Here is a 22,991-nt window from a genome sequence, read left to right as displayed (position 1 = left end):
TTCGAAGGAGAAGATAGAGATGAACATTTATAGGACGATCTGATAGAAAATAAATGAATAATGAAGAGAGTGGCCAAGATGCGACTGTCAGTGAGTGATGCCTGCTGTACACATGTTAGCAAATGACAGATGACCGAATTAGCAGCAGAGCGATATTCTTGGCACGCAGCCAACGCAGTCTGATGAGAACTGAATCAAGTGACCGTGTGAGAGGGGTGAGGGGGCGTGGCCTCACATCCATCTTATCACTTGGAGAAGTCACAATGTATTGTGTATCTATCTCTTAAAATATATATATATATTGTGGTTGTTCTAGTATGATTTTGTGTTTGCAGATATCCATTTGTCCAGAAAATATGATGTTTTTGTGCAAATTACCTGACTAATGTTTGTAATGAACAAGTTGAAAATGTGACAAAAAACAACAGCATGTCACTAAAAATCTATGAAATGGGAAAATATCATGTGTTTTGTATTCTTTATTCATTTACCTTTCAGAAGATATATACTTTTATGGGTCTTTCTCCAATAACAAAGAGCACAGAATTTTTTGAAAATTTATACCCGTTTTTTGTGAAAAAAAAACCCTGGCAAATAGATTTCACTTAAATCTTATTTTCCTGGCAGCAAAAGGGTTAAATAATCTGACAAAAGTGTCACGGTCCATACATGAGAATGTCCTTTTTAGAATCCAGAGTACTCTGTTTGCCTGTGTGTGCGCACATGCGATGTGTCTCTCTCTCCGAGTCTCTCTGAATCATCACCACATGATAAACGGGGGCTCAATCTGGTACTCCTAAAAAAGACAGTTCCCTTTTGGACTCAGACTATATACAAGCGAATATTGTCCCACTAATCCGTAGATTAGAGTACAACAAAGGAATAACAGTGCACAACATTATGACAGGAAATGCACCACTAACATTAATAAACAAATTTTCTGTAAATTCATCAAGGAATCAACCACAAGTCCATATTCCAATCCCAAGAATGTATCTGTTCAAATCCAGTTTAGTTTACTCAGGCGCCACTCAATGGAACTCACTCCCAGAAACAATCATACAGCACCACTGCCCAACTACTTAAAAAAACACATTACCTTTCCCACCTTGTACTGGTGTAATGTACTGCCTCCTGTTCTATCCTATATGTGTATATGTCTATCTTATATGTGTCCTTTCTTATATGTTGAAATTGCTGGAGGTAACCCATCACTTTTGCAGTTACAATCTTTAAGCATTCCGTATAATTTATATAGCTCCCTTTCTCTCTAAGAGTTTAGGGCGCTTTTCATGAAAGAAAAATATTACAAATTACAAATCATTCATGACCACTCTTTCTCAACTCCATCCTTCCACCCCCACCCCACCAGCACACATACACAAACACACACTCCCGTTCCCACTCTTCATGCGTCCGAAGTGAGCTGACGTGAGTGGTGTTGGAGAACAAGGAAGCCGAGAGTGCTTATAGACAGGTTTTAAAAAGATGTTTTTAGTGATTAGTGAAAATCAGAGATAGTATCAGATGCACAGACATGATGAGGAAAGGTGGTATCAGATGTGAGGAGCAGCAAAGAAGAAAGAACGTTCACCAAAGGTTTTTGTATTGACACTGACGAGGAAGCTTCAAAAGATAACAGTCAGGGGAAGAGCAGAGATTTCTTGAGGGAGTGTAAACACTGATAAGGTCGGAAAGATATGTAGGCCCTGCGGAGTGGAGAGCAGAATAGCAGAGACACGCAGCTTTATATTTAATTCTCGCTTCAATGGGGAGCCAATGTAGAGTGCAGAGATGGGAAGAAATGTTATCAATACGTGGAACTCAGAAAGTCAGACGACACGTCTAAGACATTTAAACAATGTAGATATAGTGGTTAAAGCTAAGCTGATTTAGTGAAAGTAGACTGACAGTACAGATTTAAGTAAAGCTCATACTGTGTCAAAGTGACTCAAACGATTCAGTTATGTAGCACTATACAGGAGTAAGCCGTGTAAGAGAGAGCATGACAGCTAAATTACAATTAGCAAACTGTGATACATATCGGATGGTTTTAACCAATAACTTATATCAGTCTAACATGGTCTTGTAATCACCACAACAGAATACTACATACTCATCATACAGAGGACTAAGCACACTGTGACTATGTGAGAGTCAGTGTAACACACTGTAGCAGTACAACTGATATCAGCATGTGAAATAATACATGAATGCTAAAAAAGATAATAGAATAAGTGGCTTTGATATTGAATACTGGCAAACTGAGAGACCAGATAGTCGGTCCTCAATACAATTATTGAAAGAACTAGCATGGCTTGACCAAGTGGCTTCAGCTGGAGAATGAACTCACACAAGTTGTCCAATTTTGCCCTGAACATTAACACAGCTAAGCATGGCTTGTGTTCAACATTTGAATTACCCCCAACTAAAGCAGGATACCCAAAACCTAACCTTCATCAGTGTGGGCAAATGAGAAAGAACAAGTCATTCCCTAGAATATTCTGGAATAGTCAAATGAACTGTCAGCCATGAGAGGAGAAGTCACTGTGATAGGACATGATGATAAATTACGTCAAACCATAATCAGCAATGTGGCAAGACGATGGCATTTGGGGTGACACACACACTGACACACACAGGGTCAGTGGTCAGCTAGCAAACTATCGCCACAAACGTGAAAGGTCGATGTACGGTATCCCCATCATATATATGATACTAATTATGCGAACTGCAAAGACACCCACGTGGGCTGTGAAGACAGACAGGCAGAAATTGACCAAAATTGTTGGGGGGGCGGGGGGGGGGGGGGGGGGGGGGGGGGGGATTTGTTTGTTTTTTCAAACCAAAATCATGTTTGTTGTTGGGTGTTAAGTGATAGGTTTCTAAATGATTCCTGAACTGATTTACATTGGATTACACTACCTTTCTAATGAATATAAAATAAAGTGTTGATTATTTAAGATGAATCTACAATTTTGATTTAAGTTACCTGGAACTGATATGTTGTAATGAGTTCATCGCTGGAAATTACAAACTGCGTTAAATCATTTTAATGTAGGTGAATACTAATGGTATACATTTAAAGAAGAAATTGCGACAATTCTGCCAGAATGTAATAAATGTTGTTTACTGATCCAATGAAAGAAATATATAGTTAGATATTGTGTGTCAGAAACACACATTTCAAATCTGGCCAAGCCACACAGCTTAAGAAGTGATTCTGCTTTGTATCTTACAACTGCCTGAGCTACGACATTCCCTCCTGCACAACACTGTACAGGCAGATGGCATTCTTCCCAAGGACCATACCAGAATGGAACAAGCTGCCTCAGGAAGTTGTGACAGCCGAGTCACTAGACTGCTTCAAGTCGAGACTGACCTCTCATCTCTAAAAGTGAATCCCCCCCACCCCCACCCCCCATTCCCCCCCTCCTCCTAACCACCCATACCCCCCAAATCACCCCCCGCAGCACCCCCCCCCTCCCCCCACTCACAGCTGATGCAGAGGCTTGGCATCATGTCAGTGCACGCTGAACGTACACTGGCTGGTCAGGTCGCAAAAAGAAAGGAAGAAGAAAAGAGAAAAAAGAAAGAGAATTTTTTTTTTCTCAATCCTCACAACAGCGCAATCCTCAGCAACCTCCCCAAACTACAACAGAACCATCAATAGAATGATGTTGGTTGTACAAAGGAAGGGAGAAGAAGACTGCCTGATCTATTGTAACCGAGCATGCACTATAATGATATGGTTGTAATATACAACATGTGATCACATATAGAATTGAAGATTGTAGCATTATATAACATATGTGATGAAAAGACAAAATGACGAAACCCTTACAGAAGCACAGAATGATTCAGAGAGACTCGGAGAGAGAGACACATCGCACGCGCGCACGCACACACATACACACACACTACACGGCACACAGAGACAGAGAATCAGAAAAAGAATTTTATTCACTAAATAAGGCCAAAGCCCCCATTTCAGGGGGTTAAGAACTTACAATATGTACACCCGGCCATATTTTCAGCAACGAAAAGAAATCTCAAATACAAATACAAAGACCAGTAAATCTTATCTCCCATATAGGCTACATGTTTTTTTTTCATGTAAAGTCCCCTGAGCTCAGTCTTTGACTTCGGAAAGGACGCTATAAACGTGCTTTACTATCATTATTATTACTATTATTATTATGATCATCATTATCATTATAGCCCGTAACCCTAACACCCACAAGCCGCGCATTGCTACCCCTCACAACTCCAAAGGCGGACGGCTGGTCAGAAGAAAACACATGAAGGCCAGGGAATTTAGATTAAACTGATTTGCGTTAGGTCAAAATGTCTGCAACAAAACCGTTCTTTTTACGATAAAATAGAATAAATCATACTAATCACACTGATATAAAGTTGACCACTATAGGGGGGCGGGAACATAAGTAGATTTTGATTTTTAATGTCCAGAATCGAATGTTTTTATTACTTCTGCCTGTGTGAGAGCGCCTTACAAAGATTCGCAAGGCAAGAACATGCGAAGGTTACGCAAGCGCGGTATAAGGTCACTGCGGCAGACAACTGATTCTTAACAGTAAGGAAACAAACATTTTCAATTTCATGTATTTTATACTAAATTGGTAGAAGACGTAAATCCGCTTTCATGAATGTTTTCCAGTTTCTTACCATTCATGATACATCACAAAGAATGAAATCGGTATTATACCGACTGCAAAGGTGAATTTACGAAGGCAGCACGTGATCATTTAGTTCGTAAGTACAATTTTGTTGATATTTTACTCAATGCACAACTTGGATACACTCCATGCTCTGCTTATTAACGCAGTGTAGAACACAAATATCAAAATATGTGTTAACCCGGTTCAGTTTCAATGAACATTATCGGCGCTCAGTCCAGACAATAAATCCGGAAAGTATGGAGAGCAGATGATAGCAAAATTGAATATCATGTCTTGATGTGAAAAAAACGGTATGAAATACATATTTTTCTTTGGAAATGAACCGGTATTTGCAAATGTGACTCGCGCAGTAGACGTCGATTTAGCGTGGGATATAAATAATTATAATGATAACACGAAGGTCGCACGCCTAACAGGCTGAGTGATTCTAGCTCTCCATATTTTTGTGTTATTGTGTTGGTTATATTTAGTGTTGTGTAATTAAATTCTACAGAGTGTTTCATCATGGATCCCTTCGAACAATGGATGTATGTGTGTGTCCCGATCCTACATCAGACTTGCTGTGTTCTGGATTTCTTTTTCTGCTTTCCTGTCAGTTTTGAACTGCGCCGGCCCGCCGTTCATCTCTCCCTTCAACCCACCTGTTCACGTGCAAAACGTAACGTTCAGTGGTTGTGGACAGGTGGGCAGTTTTTGTCAAGGTGAGCGCAACGTCCCTCCCTTTGTTCTGTACTCGCGCGCTGAACTGTTTGCGAACGAACCTGCACCTTTGACCCCTGACCCAGTTGTGCGCCTGCGAGGAACAGATGAAGGCGCTTGCCTGCCGCGAAGACGAACTCGCCGAGCAGGAAAGAGAAAACAAAAGCCCATCAAAACTGTCGTTTCCGTACGGAACCCCAACAGAATCCCCCACCAGTCAAAACCTTCTTCTGTCAACTGTATTAATTTGATCAAGGTTCCCATTACATCTGCTGACCTGTCTGGCATATCCTCTGACATTGTTCCCGCTGTGTGTGACGTCAGCACTACTGACAGTACCCCTGATGTGTTACATGTGTGTGTTGACAGATCCACTTTATGCTGCGCTGTTTGTGCTGTTTCCAACCTCAACACACGTGTTCTTGCTAACATTTTTACTTCCCGTGACATTGTCCACTCTGATGACAATATTCCAAACTGTCATGTATCCCCCGTGCCAGTGATAGCCTCTGCTCCACTTCATACTCCTGCCACACCTGTTTCAACTCCCGGACCTTTTTCTTCCTTCCCATGTTCCTCCACTGCTCAGTCACCATCTTCTTCTTCCACTGTCTGTCTGCCTGACTCACCTGCTTCACCATTAGATTCCTCTCTCCTTACCTCTGATCACTTTCATGCCTGTCTGTTCAATGCTCAATCTGTCTGCCCTGATCAAAAGACTGACTATATTTCTGATTTTATTTTTGAAAATAACTTTGATATCGTATTTCTTACCGAATCCTGGTTAAAGTCACAAGGTCGCGAACCCAAACTTAAACAACTACCCCCCCCCCCCGGATACAAAACTATGTCACGTTCTCGATTATCTCGTGGAGGTGGCATCGCCACCGTCTACAGAGACATCTTAGAGTCTTCCCTCTCCTTCTCCCATAACCACGCCTTTCCACATGATACCTTCGAAATGCTATAAGTCACTCTCAGTGTTCCCGGTCACTCAATCATCTTCTGTTGTCTCTATCGTCTTCCTCCTAGTCGTAAAAATAACCTAACGTCTTCTCTGTTTCAAGATGAGTTCCGAACACTACTACTTGATTACTACAACCTTCGTTCTGGCAAACTTATTATCCTCGGAGATTTCAATTTTCATTTCGACAACCAGACTTCCACTGATGTCAAACGCCTATGTCTATCTCTGTCCACTCATTCTCTCTCTCAGTTCGTCACAGAACCAACACACAGATCTGGCCATACGTTGGACTGGCTCATCGCACGTGACTCTGATGCCATGGTTGCGTCAGTGACTGTAACTGACAAACTTTCTTCCGACCATTCTGCTGTTATATTCTTGCTCAATATTTCAAAACCTACCAGAACCAAAAAATCTGTTACTCGTCGCAACCTGAAATCCATCAACATTAACACTTTTTCTTCTCAAGCTGCTGAACGCCTTTCCAAAATTTCTTCCCGTACCGACGTATCCACACATTACAATACTGTCCTCTCTCAACTGCTGGATGAACATGCACCCCCCACTACCCGCATGCTCCCTGACAGACCTTCCGCCCCATGGTACACACAAGAAATTCGACTTGCAAAAGCAAATGTCGCCACTGAACTGGAAAGACGATGGCGATCATCAAAACTGCAAGTCCACAATCAAATATTCCGAAAACAAACAAATAAAGTCAAACATATGATCTCATCAGCAAAGACAAACTTCTTTTCTTCTCAAGTTCTTGATGCCACATCCACCAAATCTCTTTACTCTGTCATGTCAAATCTTCTTGGAACTGACCTTCAGAAACCATACGGAAAATACTGTTCTCAAATGCAAAAAGAGCCTTTCAGTCTTAAAAGCAATGGCAACCAAAGGTATTGAACAACGCCACCTCTTCCTGCTATACCAATCACTCGTCCACAGTGTGATCGACTATGGACTTGGGCTAACAACACCATCTCAAAACAACCTCCTAAAATTAGAAAGTTCAAAATGAAGCTATGAGGCTGATCCTTGAAACAACAAAAGACACGCCCACGGAAACCATGTAATACCTGCTTGACCTTCCTTCAGTGCAGTCCAGAAACAAATTAGAACAGGTTAAGACCTACTTCAAAGCATTAGAAAACCCTCAAAACCCACTGCATGATGCAGTCAAAGAACCAAAAGGCTGCCATCTAGGACGAGGGAGATCATGGATGGGGCAAGCAGAAGACACAATCCAACTGGTATGCCGACTACAAGGCCTGAAAGAAACAAAAGAATGGGAGGACAACCCCGAAAACCTCAATCATCTATTCAACACAGCCATTTCACCCACTCTAGGAAGACATTGTCGGGAATGGCCAGAGGGCAAAATTGATGCAGAAGTGAAGCTACTCACAGAAGAAAACAGTAAAGAAGAGGACATCATCATATACTCAGATGGCTCAGTCACCAAAGGCCAATCCAGTTGGGGATTCACTGCAAAACAAAATGGAAAAACAATTAGGGAAGAGAATGGTGCCTACAAAGTCACAACCTCCAGCCTAATGATGGAAGTTGAAGCTGTGACACATGCTCTCCAGTGGCTATCGTCTATCCAAATGCCCAGAAACCAACATGCCATGATTCTAACCAGCTCAATGAACCTCATACAGAAAAAGGGGGAGGGTAGAGGATGAGGTATGTGTGTGTATGCATGCTTACACTGTGGAAGCAACGGAATCTTGGAACGTGCGGGTGACGGTGCATATATATATCTTTGTATATATATCTGTGTGGGGGGTTGGGGGTGGGAGATATGGGCGTATGTGTGTGTGCTTGTATAAGTAAGTGTGCCTCTCTGTGTGTGTGTGTGTGTGTGTGTGTGTGTGTGTGCCGTGGAAGCTGCGATACGTAGCCTCTGAGAAATGAGTGTGTGGAGGAGGGGGTTAGAGGGGGTGCAGCGTAATGTGTGTGTGTGTGTGTGTGTGTGTGTGTGTTGGGGCTCATGTACGTTTATGTGTATTTGACTGTGCTTTCATATCTGTGAAACTGCAATTTTGGTGCATATCTGTGATGCATATGTGTGTGTGTATGTGTGAATGTGTGCCGCCGTGCCTGTATGTTTTACATTTATTTGCTTACTTTATCATCATTGTTGTCTTTTTCTTTATATTATTATTATTATTATTATTATTATTATTATTATCATCATCATCATCATCATTATTATTATTATTATTACTATTTTTTAAATTATTATTATTATTATTTTTTTATTATTATTTTTTTTTTCATTTACGCTTATAGTTGACTTCATCAAGTTTTTGCGCCCTATACATATTATTATTAGTAGAAGTAGTTCTTTTTTTTTTATGATTTATCTATTATTTATTAACTCCCTTTTTTTCTTTTTTTCCCCCAAGGCCTGACTAAGCGCGTTGGGTTACGCCGGCTGCTGGTCAGGCATCTGCTTGGCAGATGTCGTGTAGCATATATGGATTTGTCCGAACGTAGTGACGCCTCCTTGAGCTACTGAAACAGAAACTGAAGCATTCCACAACACCCATCTGTATTTGACTGTTTCTGGGTCCTTGTGAGAGAGACTTTCGAGCCGGGGGAATATCGACACGGGGGAGTATTGACGCGGGAGAGTATCGACACGGCGGAGGAGTACGGACATGGGATTGACCCCGTACTGGGAGGGTAAATACTAGTCAGAGTCGGAGTACTCGTCCGTCAGTGTGTGTGTGTGTGTGTGTGTACATATATGTACACTATGATGATGTGCAAGGGAGGCGGGCGTACTCTTTGTTGTGGGTGTCCCCCCCTCCCCCCCCCCCGTTTTTTCCCCCCTTAATGTATTCATGCTTTGTATGAATATCGCTTTTATATTTAGAATGAATTTTGAGCGGTTAAACGCCACTTCAAAACACAGCAGAAAAAGGTGGAATACTGCCCTGCCGTTTCGTTTCTATGGATTCACGAATCGGGCTTTTGTTGAATCATGATGGTGGTGTGATTACTGGCCTGATTACGCCACACTTCTGTGTTAAGACGCTCGGCCACATGCCGTCAAACGTTTGTTTCCTTTCTAAAAGCTTCCGGTTATCCACCATGTTCGTTTTGTAAGAGAGTTGGATTGGACGTTATCACGCTGCAAAGTAAATGTTTTGAATCTTTCGTACATCTAAGCTGCGAAAAAAATGTAAGTAACCATGTTCTTTACCAACAAAAGCATTCTTTTCTGGAGAAAGTTAGATTCTTATTTATTCACATTTTTAGCAGTTTAGTAGAAGTAGTAGTTGCACTTGCAGTCGAAGTAGGGGCTAATTTTTAGGACCTCTCGGTCCTTTTACAACCCAACTTGTTTCATGTATCAGTATCAGTATCAGTAGCTCAAGGAGGCGTCACTGCGTTCGGTCAAATCCATATATGCTACACCACATCTGCTAAGCAGATGCCTGACCAGCAGCGTAACCCAACGCGCTTAGTCAGGCCTTGAGAAAAAAAACCCCCAAAAAACAAACCAACCCAAAAAACAACAGCAAAAAGAAGAAAATTTTTTTTTATAAAGCGCAAAATCTTGATGAAGTCAACTCTTAAGTGCATGGGCGCGTGCACCCCTCCCCCCCAACACACACACAAAACAATGATGATAAATAAGCAAATAAATGTAAAACATGCAGACACATGTTCACACATACACACACACACATGCATAACAGATATGCAACAAACATGCAGTTTCAGATATGACAGCACAATCAAATACACATAAACATACATGAGCACCAACACACACACACACACACACACAAACGCATGCACGCACACACGCACGCACGCACATGCACAGAGCTCTCCGGACACGTGTACACTTACACCCTCGTGCATGCACACAAACACACAGACACACCCAGATACACAAACACACACGTACACATGCACAGAGGCTGCCACTGATTGGCAGCAAGAGGGGTGGGAAAAGATCTCTGATGCCAAGAACGTGGTGTCTAGGTGTTGCTCAGTCTATTGTATTTGGAAAAGCCCACAGAGACTGTTCCGTTTTGAAGTAATTTGCTCAATGTTGGTTTGGAAATGATGCTGATATTCGTTTGATTTGCAAAGTATCATGCTCTACCTTTCATGCTAGTCTTATGGCCGCTCCCTCTCTCTACCTTTATTTCTTTGAGGCAATAAAAATAAAAACAAAAAGGCCTATGCTTGCCCTGTACTGTTGTGTTTCGCAAGGCATTTTGTGCCAAGCGAAACAACATTTGCCTTCAACCTCGCAAGCTTTGTGAGTACAGTTTTCTGCAGTCAGAGCTCCACACAAATTCGTCCGACCAGGTCAACGGCTCGATGTGAACTCCTCTGTGTGTGTGTGTGTGTGTGTGTGTGTCTACATCTTGTATGGAGTGGGTGTGGGCTTGTGGGTTGCAGTTGGAGTGGGATGATTTGTGCATGTGGGTGTATTCATGTGTTTTTAATATACATACATCATTGTATTTTTAATTGTAAATGCCCAGGGCTTTTGTTTCATGAAATCGGGCATATCAAATGTCCTTTTTTAAAGTTTATTTTTTTTTTATATTAAGATGGGGAGGTGGGAGGTGGGGGCATTGTGGGGGCTACGATTTATCAGTGTGTGTGACTGTGTGTGTGTGTGTGTGTGTGTGTGTGTGTGTGTAGAGGATTGGGTATGTGTGTTTTCATGTCAATTGTCAGTATTGTGGGAGCTATGGAATATTGGGATGTGTGTGTGTGTGTGTGTGTGTTTCATGTGTATGTGTGTGTTTGGGGAGGTGGAAAGGGGAGTATGGACGTGTATGTGTGTTGGTAATGTCCAGTATCACTAGTATGGCAGAGAAAGTATTTACAGAAAAAAATTGCAGTGTTAAAGTTTACCATGGACACACACACACACAGACACAAGAAAACACCGAGTTATAAAATAAACTCACTTTGTTTACACAAGTGAGTCAAAAAGGCATTAAAAACATTGTTCAGTAAAGGAAGTGGTTTCAATCAGCAGATTTACACAATTTTGAAAGCTGTGCTTATGGTTCTGGATAGCTATACTGTAGTGATGGAGAAGGATCTCTCTTGCATGATGATTGGTTTGACCATGAAGGCAAATGACGACAGTGATGAAACTGACAGCCCATTTGATAGTAATTCAGTTCGTCTATTCAATCAGTGTTTTTGAGCAGTTGTTTATGACTGACAGAATATGCGCAGCGAGCATTAGAAAAGGGGGAGGAGAGTGAGAGGAATGGTGTAAGATGACAGGTCGAATGCCAGCCAGAGGGTGTTAGTGGGCCTGGCACTCGGACACAAGTGTACACATATTTCAATGCATACAGCAGGAAATTGACAACCGCCAATGCTCCAGTCCATGATTTTCATGAAATGCAGGGTTGAACATGCACTTGACATGAAACATGTGCTTTTTGTTTTTAACTTTTTGTCACTGAATCAGATGGTTGACTTGTTTGAAGAGGAGACCAGCCGGATACAGACAGACACTTCAGTTGGCTCACATTCAACTTGGAGAGAGAGAATGTCATTAATGAACTTCACCCTTGAACTTGGGAATGCTCTTAGATGTTAAAAAGCTTGCCTGCTCAGTTTCTGAGAACATGATTGCCTTTTTATGTTGAATTTACCCACGTTTGTCATTGTTGGGACATTTATTCACAAGATGTCTGCAGGAGGTGTGATTTGTTTTTATAAACATTTAGCCATTTAATTTCTTCTACAGGTCTAATTTGACTACAGGCATGCTATTTCTAGCTGTGTTTTGTTTGTTTTGTTTGTGGATGCCATTCTTTGGAGGTGGAAATAGACTTTTTTGTTGCACAAAAATTATTATCTTCACTTTAAATGCCTGAACAGTTATCTGTAATCAAACTGATAGGGAAAAGCTCATATTCAGAATCTGCATTGATTTTTCTTAGCAGAAACATTTACTTTCTTTCTGTATCTCCCATAGTTTTTTAACTAGAATTAAAAAAAAAAAAAATTACCCCTGAATCGTCAAAATTCCCTAGCAAGGTGAGAGCACGTTTTTTTGTTGTTTTTTTTCTTCACAGCATTATCTGGTACTCAACTGGTTGAAAGGAGGAACAAAGTTTCACATTCATACATGACACAAAGTTTGATTTTTTGTTGTTGTTTTGCATGCCTAATAATACAATTTTTACATTGAAATTGAAATACTTTAACTTTCTTTTAAAAATCAGTGAAGTAGTTGATGTTTACAAGTAAACTGATGCAGCAAGGCAGAAATGACATTTAACTATTGTACACATTGCCTGAGTTTCATTCAACATGAACCTGGAAGCACTAAGCTACATTTGATACAATGGTGTCCGATTTTGTTTACCTATCGTTTGTTTTTGTAATACACAGAATGATTTTCTAAGATTTATTAAAATTATGGAAAAGGCACTTTCAATACGCAGCAAATCATAAGAAATATGCATAAAATCAAATAGATTAGTTAAACTAAGCTTCCAAACTTCCCCCCAAAATAAATCAAATACCTGTGCTACACATGACACGCAGTGGTATTGGTATTAGCTGTCTCAATTCGATTCACTTTCGATTACTTTTTAAAGAATATGGACAAGTCTGCCAATATTTCACATAAATGATTAAAGAAGTAAAGCATTATGATCAAGAAACTTTTTATTTATATTTTTACTAAACTTAAGTGCTCATGTTCGCAGTGAACTGATAGGTGGATTTTATGAGAAAGTTGGTGTCACAGCTTCAAAGCGCGACTGCATTTCATCAACAAAGGAAGTTTGACATGACATATTTTGAGCTTTTCTCACTTCCTGTTGGGAATTTCCAGTGAAACATCACTAAGTTATACAGTTTGGTAGCTAGATACTAAGATAGAGTCAGTGTTCCTCAAAGTAGACTTCCGTCAAATGTTGTTGATTTTTGGCTTTTCAGAGTTGAGGAGTCATGATGCGAGAAATTAAACACAGCATTTGTGAAACATTTGAGTTTAGTTGTTCTAGACAATTTCATGCTCTTATATTCTACCTGTTAAAAAGTTCTTTATCCAATTAAGTTTACCCTCTATCCCATAAGCTTGAAGTTCTAGCTTGATCAACTATCTTTTATGGGGAACTGTATCAAATGCCTTCTTTAAATCTAGATATATTACATGTGTCTCCATTATCTGACTCAGCTGTAAAATCTTCTATTACTTCTAATAATTGTGTTACACATGATCTGTTTCTTCTGAATCTATGTTGACATTTAGAGTATAAAAGTGCTAAAACTAGTAAAAGTGATAAACTGTGTCACCTGAATTATAAATGATGAAACATTACCTGATATGCAAGTAAAACTTACTGGCCTTTTAATTCTAGAATCCATTTTGGAACCAGGCCAATGGTTTGCTCTGTTTGGCCAAATTTCACGTGGCTAACAGTGAAAAGACGACCTGTCTTGCCCGGTCCGCTCTCAGCCAATCAAATGCCTCTAAAAGCTACAAGCGCTGAATCATTCCTTTGGCCACGGCTCTCCACGCCATCTTGTCAGGTTTACGCTCTGTCTCATCTTATGCTTTTTTTGGCTATTAAGTGTGCATTTGGCCTTATTTTGCTGCATGCGGCTTGAGTTTATTGTATTCTTACAGTCTGTGTACTCGATTCGACTCTGCCCCCTCGAATCATTCGTTTTTCTTTACCTCTAAGTCAGTCCTGTCTTTCCATTCTCTGTTGGGGATAGGATTTTCGCTAAGTGCCTAAGTGCGGTTACTATGCCTTGTATGCCATCCCATGACGGCAGGAATCATGACGCTGGGATTGAGACTTGGCAAGAGACTCTCCCAGGCCTGGAGCTCATGATTTCTCCTGATAGGGACCGTGGTGATGCGTCTTTAGATGCTGATCGCAGAGGCGACACTCGTACCATTAAAACGGTCATGAAGGGGACCAGGGGGGAAGGGGTATGAGCGTTGCCTCCCAAGGTGTCCCAGCATGAGGCAAGAAAAAGGGGGAGTGGCAAGTTTTCTCTTGGCGGTGGGGACTCGCGGCTGGGCACGAACTCTCAAGTGGAGGCCGCGCCCAGCCGTTACCCGAGTCCCCACTCGGAGACAGCTCTCAGGGGCCCCATTGCTGTTGCCCCTCCTCCCTCTACTGCTGACCTCCCTCCCCCACCTCCTCCACTAGAGATCGATGGCCTTCTGGCGAAAGAACAGTGCGGTTTCTGCAAGCATCTATCTACCGTTGACCAGCTGGTTCGTCTGGAATCCACTGTAGGGAATGCCTTTGTAAACAAACAGCATGTGGTGGCCATATTTTTTGACTTAGAGAAAGCTTACGATACCACCTGGAAATTTGGAATCCTCTCGGACCTGCACAAGCTTGGCTTCTGAGGACACCTGCCCCAGTTCATCCACAACTTTTTGCAAGACAGACAATTCCAGGTGAGGGTTGGCACCACCCTGTCCGACATTCACAAGCAAGAGCTAGGTGTCCCGCAAGGGAGCATTCTGTCGCCGGCTCTCTTCAGCATAAAAATTAATGACATCGTTCAAACGGTTCAGAAGGGATCGGACAGCTCGCTGTTTGTGGACGATTTCGCATTGTATGCAACTGGCAGCACGTGTGCCAGCATCCAGCGACAGCTTCAGCTCTGTGTCGACAAAATCCAGTGTTGGGCAGAGGAGAATGGTTTCACCTTTTCGTCCTCCAAAACTGAGTGTATTCATTTTCATAACTTTCGCCAGTTCTATCCAGACCCTGAAATCCGTCTGGGAAAATCCACCACCGGCGGTCAAGGAAGCCAAATTTTTAAGGGTCGTTTTTGATCAGAAGCTGAACTTCCTCGGCCATATCAAACAGCTGAAGATGTCTTGTCAAAAAGCCCTGAACATCATCCGAGTGGTGGCACACATGGACTGGGGTGCTGATAGGAGAACTCTCTTGCACCTCTACAGAGCCCTGGTTCGGCCAGACCGTCTTACCTGAAACTGTTGGACCGTATACACAACCAAGGGCTCCGTCTCAGCTTAGGTGCTTTCCACACCACCCCTGTGCACAGCCTGTATGCAGAGGCGGGGGAACCACCTCTCTCCAACCGCAGATTGAAGCTGACCCTAAATTATTACTTGGAACTGTTTTCTGAACCTACAAACCCTGCTTACGACGCTGTATTCAACAACCCTTTCGACAAGAAATTTAAAGACAACCCAAACTGCATCACTCCTCTTGGACTCTGCATTCAGCCACACATAGAAAATGCCGATCTGGATGTCGGTGGCATCTCAGATTTCTCCAAGTTCCCCCGACAGCCCTCCGTGGACCTTTAGAACACTTGAGGTCCGATTCGATCTGGCCTCGTACCGTAAAGACTCCACCAGTTCTCTGGCCTACAGAACTTACTTTTCAGAACTCTGCCACAAATTTCCCACTTTTCAAAGAATCTTCACTGACGGTTCCAAGTCAGAGGACGGAGTCGCTGCATCTGCGTTCTGTCCCACCTTTCCTGACCGGCCCTCAACGGAACACATCCTGTCTGACAGCTCGGTGTAAACTGCGGAACTGACTGCACTGGTTCTGGCAGTAAAAATGGTTCTCTCTTCGAAACAAAAGAGATTCATGATCTTTTCCGACTCCTTGTCAGCCCTGGAGGCGATCGCCTGCAGGAATCTCACTCATCCCAAACTGCTGGAATTTTATGAAGCTTTTACTCTCGCAATGAAGAAAGGATACAAGGTTGTGTTGGCCTGGGTTCCCGGACATGTTGGCGTTCGTGGTAACGAAAGGGCAGACCTGCTGGCCAGGAACGCTGTAAAGAAAGAATTATCCAGATCCTTTGTACCATACACAGACATGAAGCGGAAGGTGAACACTTATGTTAAGGATCTTTGGCAAGAGGAGTGGAACACCCAGACGGACAACAAGCTCTTCCAGATCCGTCCAGACCTAAAAGAGACCCTCCCTTCGGGGGTGAAGAACAGAAAGGAGGAGTCTGTGCTGTGCAGACTGTGTGCGGGGCACACTTTTTTTGGTTTTTTATCCTTGTAGTAGTTATTAACGCGGCGATAGCCTTGAGATGGCCTTAGTGGTCGCCAAGGCTCTAAGCACCATAATTTCATTTCATTTCATCTGTACCACAAACAGCTAGGTGGTCCTGCCTTTGAAACGGATTTCCTGCTCATAGAGGTGGCTAGGGGCGCCTCTCTGAAGGAAGCTAGAAACCCCAGAAGAGTGCCCCTGTGGGACTTGTTGAGTTGTTCCTGGTGCTGGATTTCATTCGAAAACAACCCTTCGAGCCATTGGGTACTATTCCTTTTGACTTGCTCACCCTCAAGACCACTTTCCTTCTGTTGCTGGCCACGGGCTGTCGTAGAAGCGAGATTCATGGTCTTAGTGGAATGCCAAAAGATCTGGCCTTCCACAGAGATGGTTCCATCACTTTCTGTTTCCTTCCAGACTTCCAGAACATAAAAATATTATATTAAGAACAGAGTGAAAGAAAAGAACAAATCAACCAGCCAAGTAAACACACAAAAGGAAACACACGCACATACGCACACTCTCTCTCTCTCTCTCGCTCGCTCGCTCACTCACTCACCCACCCGCTTGCTCGCTCGCTCGCTCACTCACTCACTCACTGACTATACATTCACACTGTTACAAACCCGAAATGGGTAAGGAGGAGCAATGGCCAAGCACTACCGTGGGATTCATGCAAAATAAACACTTGGTTGCGTATTCAACAAAAGAAATGAAACATTATTTAACGATACAGTAAACAACATGAGACAATAACCTAACTTAGGCTACAAATAGAAAAGAGAGGAAATATAAAAGAGAGAATGAAATATTTGGAAGATAGAAAAAAGAGGAAAAGGACAGAACTCACTTCGAAAATATCCTGCCACCAATGTCATAAACCCGAAATGGGTACGGAGCAGTGGCCAAGCACTGTGGTGGGATTCATACAAAATAAACAGTTGGAGGTGTAAATAACAAAAGAAATGAAACTTTATTTAATGATGCAGTAAACAATATGAGACAATAACCAAGTAATGTAGGCTACAAACATAAAAGAGTGAAAATATAAAAGAAAGAAGATAGAGAAAATGAAATAATATATAGAGGAAAAGGGCATTATATATATAAATATGATAGTCAGTCGTGTCCGACTATGACCATCAGAACAGCAGAGGAGGCAACTGCTGTTCCGACTATTTCGGCTAGAATTTGATTATAGTGTCTTGCCCAAGTACATCCCCACTCTCTTGGCGAAGAGGGCTTTAGGACAGTCGGCGTTGGGATGATTCATTACTCACTTCAAAAACATCTGTCACCACCACAGCCCGGCCCACACTGCTGTAAAATGTTCTTAATACATGCGCATTTTCACCTCCTTCAAATTCACAATCACCCACAACATGTGCATCTCAAACACCACACCTAACAGAAGCATCACACACAACATGCACAAGGAAAATATATCCAGTCATTTAAACCAGTACTGTGCCATCATCACCTTCAATGTCTATTGTTGATGTCTTTGTGAACACCACTGTCATTATCATGATCGTCGTTGTCGCCACTCCACATTTCTCATTTCTTTTTCTCTCTCTTATTTTTCTCTTTGGTTTGCATTTGGAAAAAAACAAGAACCCAACTATGATGACAAAGGAAATATTTTTGATTGAAATGAGGGGGACTTCCCACGATTTCTCACACAATTTGCCCCCATGATTTCTTGCAACAGAGAGAAAACGTGGGAGAGGAACGGCCACACTTTCTCATGATCCCACAATTTCTCTCGAAGTGAGAGAAATCGAGGGATTGTGAGAAATGGTGGGCTAGCAAAGGGGATTGAACTTTATGTGTGCAAAGTATAAAATTAAAAACATCCCTTAAAAATAAGAGTACTGAAGTAAATGAGGTTTTAATGCTGTATTTAGGCATTTACTCATTGCCCAAAAACTGTTGGGTTGCAGTGGACCATGTCAGATTCAAGCAGCAGCAGTTCCCCCGACAGTTCCTTTGAGCAGGGGGAGTTGAAGTCCAGTCCTGAGCAGTACAAGAAGCGGGATAGAGCTATGGTGATAACCACTGGCACAGAAAGGCAGGTGTCCCTGGTTTCCTCATCCCAGGTGTTGGATGTTGACAAGGACAGTGTGTGAGTATCAACTGTCGTGCTTTGTTTTTTTGCTTGTGATGAGAATGACAAAGTTTGTGCTGTCACTATGTGACTGAGTATGTCTTATATATATTCAGTTAAACCTTGAGAAAATGTCTTAGATGTTTGTAAATGTATCTTGCTGTAATCTTGTGTAAATTTTATATTTTCTAAAAGTTTAATGGTAAATACAATTCTACATATTGTTAGCTACACATGTATAACACATGTTTACAAATGCTGAATCTGAAAAAAAAAAGGTGTATAATTATAAGTGAAATCATGTCTCAATGCTCATAATTTGTGTATGTGTGTGCCTGTTAGGTTTGGTTCTCCATAAGTTGTTACAGGTATACTTGCATGAAGAACAAATGACAGAATTACAGCAGATCATGTTTACACGCAGCCATTTCACTCCTGCATCACTTCATGCAATACATGTTTGTGACGCGCCATGCGAAAACCCGGCTAAAGTTTGACATTTCGTATACTCAAAGTCTAAAATCATAGATTAAAATGCAAAGAACAGAATTAATCTCTTTTCTTTTTTTTTTTCATAGCCTGAAAAGAACAAATGAAGAAATCGGCTCATGAAAAAAACATACATTTGCCTGCTTGTAACTTAAGAACAAGAATTACCTTGAACATGTTTGTGGTGTCAAAAGTTTCAGAATCAAGTAAACTATAATTTATAAAAAAAAATTTTTTAAATAGCACAGGAAAATTCATATTTTTTTTCTGTACTAAAACAAAGTCAAGAATGGCAAGTGGAAGAGTGATGCAATGCCATGAGGTAGTAGTCATTGGTGATAGTGAATGTTCAAATGAGAGACAAAGGCTGCATTTGTGTTCAAACAAAACAATATTTCCTGTAATGCTGATGAATCTTTACGCTTTAGATCCCAGATCAAAATAACATTTGCTAACTGCAGTCTTGAAGTGTTTTGCCACATCATGGGCTGATGTAGTTTCAGAAAAGCCTGGAGTCAAATGCTTTGAACATTGCAAACTAAGTGACAATGTGTGCAGCAGTACCAACAGTGCATGCACCTGAAAACATTAAAAATGCCACAGTATCAGGCAGTTTTATGCTAAAATACTTAACCCTTTGAGCCCTGAGTTCCTGAGCCAAAATTTGCAAATAATTGGTATTAAACCCTTTGAGCCCTGACCACCGCTTTACCGGTGGCAGAGAAAAATGACATAATGCCCAGCCACCGGTTGAGCGGTGCGTAAACACTTGAAGCGTGCAGAGTCTCAACCTGGCCCCTCAGGGCAGAAACCAGGGACAAAACGTGCGAGAAAACTTTACACAACGCAGCTAGTAATTGATATGCTTGATGATTTATCGGAAGTAGAGTATGACAATGATTACTCTGATAGTGAGGTGGAATTCGAATCGGATGATTTTGCTACAGATAGTGATGTTGAAAATGAATCTGAGCATGCAGAATCAGTTGATCAAAGGAGGCATGTCATGTTGAGACTCTGCACTCTTCATGGTAGAAATCGATCTTTTTTATCCAAAGCACATGCACAAAACACAGTGAAAAGGCGCGGCAATGTTGGTACTACGTTCGCTGACGTCAGAATATTACGGTTTTTCTGATTGGCTCTTCAGTATAAGTCAACCAATAGCAAAACATGACACAAGTGTTTACACACCCCTCAACCGGTGGCCAGGCATTATGCCACCCCTCCCCACCACCGGTAAAGCGGTGGTCAGGGCTCAAAGGGTTAATGACAGCAGAGGTAAAACTTCAAAGATGTGAAATTTAAAAAAGTCTCGATTTTAGTTATTTTGACCCTGATGACATATTTTTGTGCATAGCTAAGATAGCTGGCTGTGATGTGAGCTGGGTTTTCGCATGCTGTGTCACAAATAAACAAATAAGTAAAGAGCAAAACAACACATAAAATGATCTTTTCATTTTCTGTTTCAAGCATACATGCGTGCACACATATGCTTGGGTGCAACTCTTCCGTTTAGGAACGGAAATACATGTTTAGATTTTCATCAGACAGAAGAAATTCTTACCAAAAATGAAACGAAAGAGCTCTTTTGAATGTGTTACTGTTAGTATGTGTTCTCCGTTTGTAGACTTAAGAGTAAAGAGGCTTTGAGAAGTCAGTCACAGTCACAGTCACACGGTTGATTAAGTTAAGCTCATTGTCAAACTGCTGATCACGATAGAAGGCGATCCTACCTTGGCTCAAGAATTATATGATTTTTTCGGACTCCATGTCAGCCCTGGAAGCGATTGCTGGAATTGCTTGAATTTTATGTAATTTTTACACTTGTAACAAGCAAAGGGTATGATGTTTTGGCCTGGGTCCGGGCCATGTTGGTATTCAAGGTAATGAAATGGCGGACTAGCTTGCCATAAAAGAAGAATCATCAAGATCCTATGTTCCATACACAGACATGAAGCAGAAGGTGAACACTTATGATAAAGATCTTTTGCAAGAGTAATGGAACACCCAGACGGACAACAAGCTGTTCCAAATTTGTCCAGACCAAAAAGAGATCCTGCCATCGGTTGTGAAGAATCAAAAGGAGGAAAGTTCATATGAAACAACACTGTGGTTTTCAGTAATTCCACATGCCTGGTTCGGCAGGTTCAGCAGTGAACTGGTACATGCCATCAAGATGATCTGCAATCTTATTGTTGGACAGCCATGAACAGTATTCCATATTTATGATTGATATTAAATGTAATTGTCAGCCTGAATTTGTTGTTTTGTTTAATCTATGTATCAGGTTTACTGTTACAGAGATGTAATAGAGATTCCATCTGATGATGGGGAGATAGAGCGAGACGCGCTCCATATCAAACCCCCCCAGTCTCAGGCTGGCCCTGTACGGCGAGAAAAGTCACATAAGCGTAAGCACAAGGCGGAGCGTCGGCGTGACAAACAGAAACAGTCGCGTGAAGTGGACAGAGAAAGGGATCGTGAGTCATGCTTTCTTCTAAAGTTTTTGTAATAAAAGGGATGCATGTTAATTTAAATACTGAGATCTTCAGGTGTGCTGTTATAGTTTTAAAGTTATTGAAAATATGAAGCGTTGGAATTGAAGAAGAAAAAAAACTGGAAGGGGGATAGATGTGGCTGTAGAATTATACCTGTTCAATGCGGATGTCGTCTGTCCATCTTTGAACAAATAGGGTCAGATTAGAATAATGACCAATTGATCGATGAGCTGACTTTTTAATGATCAGTCCCTGGAATTTATGAGGAGGACACTGTAGAAGATATATTCTGGAGATGTAGACATGTGGACCATCTTTTGGAATAAGTTTGAACAAGCAATTAATACTTCTTTTTTGGTCAAAAGTAGTTATCTTTCTCTTTGAATAAGACAATTGTAATTTTTGGAAATGATGCTATTACACAAGTTTGATCAATACTCACTTTGAATCTGATAAAATTTTAGACTTAATTTTGTTCCTTGCAAATTTCAATGCTTGTAAATATAAAATGAAAGAAGAAACACACCAATTCAATGTTTTTACTCAAATGAAAAACAGATATGAAACAGAAAAATATATTGATTTTGTTAACTTAAAATCTGTTGAATTCCACACAAATTGGTGTCACTACAAGGAAATAATTGAAACAGGAGAAGTTTAAAGCGAACCATACTCCTGTTAAAAAAAAAAAAAATCATCCAAATTGAGCATTAAAGATAAGAAAGAATGGGTAATGTGGATCATTATATATATATATATATATATATATATATATATATATATATATATATTCTGTATTTGTTATGTGTATGCTATGCTGAACATTTATATAAAAAGAATAGGTTGATTTTTTCATGTACAAGATGACATTTCAATGCATTTTGTTTGTGTGTGTGCGCTCCTTCATCTTTTTTTTCTTTCAGATCTTTCATGCCTGCCTTTCCTTTTTTGAATATGTTGTTCTTGTGGAAAAAAAAAAAAGAAAAAGAGAAAAAGAATAGATTTTGCTTGGGATTAAAATGAAAAATTTTACTCTGGTGCTTTGCCTGCACATTTCTTTCACTGGGCTTAGCACAACAGCAGGCATTTAGTGTGAATCTTCAGTGTGAATAGGGAAAAAAGTCAATGGTGTTTTCTGAAAAGTAAAGAATCATGTGGACATTATACATCAGTGCGCATTTAGACTAGAAACAAATTATGCAAATCGTAGTCGGAATTTTCTTTCAAATATCAATATCAGCTTGGAAAAGGCCTCCTAATGCCTACAAAGTGACAAAAATGAATTTCTACCAGGGGCCTTCACCCCCCTACCCCGACCCTGGACACCCAACAGGGCGTTGCCCCTGCACCCCACCAGGATGCAGTCCCTGGTTTTCTGTGTTTTTTCTTTTCTTTGGCAATTCTTCAGTCTGAATGATAGAATGACTCAGAAATGTTGTGTTTGTGTTGTTTTTTCTGTATTTCTCTTGCATGTGAGTGAACTGG

General features: G+C 41.1%; 1 protein-coding gene across 1 annotated transcript in view; it reads left to right on the top strand.

The window, feature by feature from the left end:
• The first annotated feature begins 9,455 nt into the window (after positions 1 to 9,455).
• LOC143287540 (cyclin-dependent kinase 11B-like) overlaps positions 9,456 to 22,991 on the top strand; it is a 101,773-nt gene continuing 88,237 nt past the window's right edge. Inside the window, exons 1-3 of the mRNA XM_076595592.1 lie at positions 9,456 to 9,568; positions 18,353 to 18,534; positions 21,310 to 21,488. Of these exons, the coding sequence (XP_076451707.1) occupies positions 18,359 to 18,534; positions 21,310 to 21,488 (355 nt within the window). The 5' untranslated portion in view covers positions 9,456 to 9,568; positions 18,353 to 18,358. The remainder of the gene's footprint in view (positions 9,569 to 18,352; positions 18,535 to 21,309; positions 21,489 to 22,991) is intronic.

This window comes from Babylonia areolata, chromosome 11, assembly GCF_041734735.1.
Source record: "Babylonia areolata isolate BAREFJ2019XMU chromosome 11, ASM4173473v1, whole genome shotgun sequence".
Classification (NCBI taxonomy): Eukaryota; Metazoa; Mollusca; class Gastropoda; order Neogastropoda; family Buccinidae; genus Babylonia; species Babylonia areolata.
Note: the sequence above shows the minus strand (reverse complement) of the source record. Positions and strands in the feature narration are given on the sequence as shown.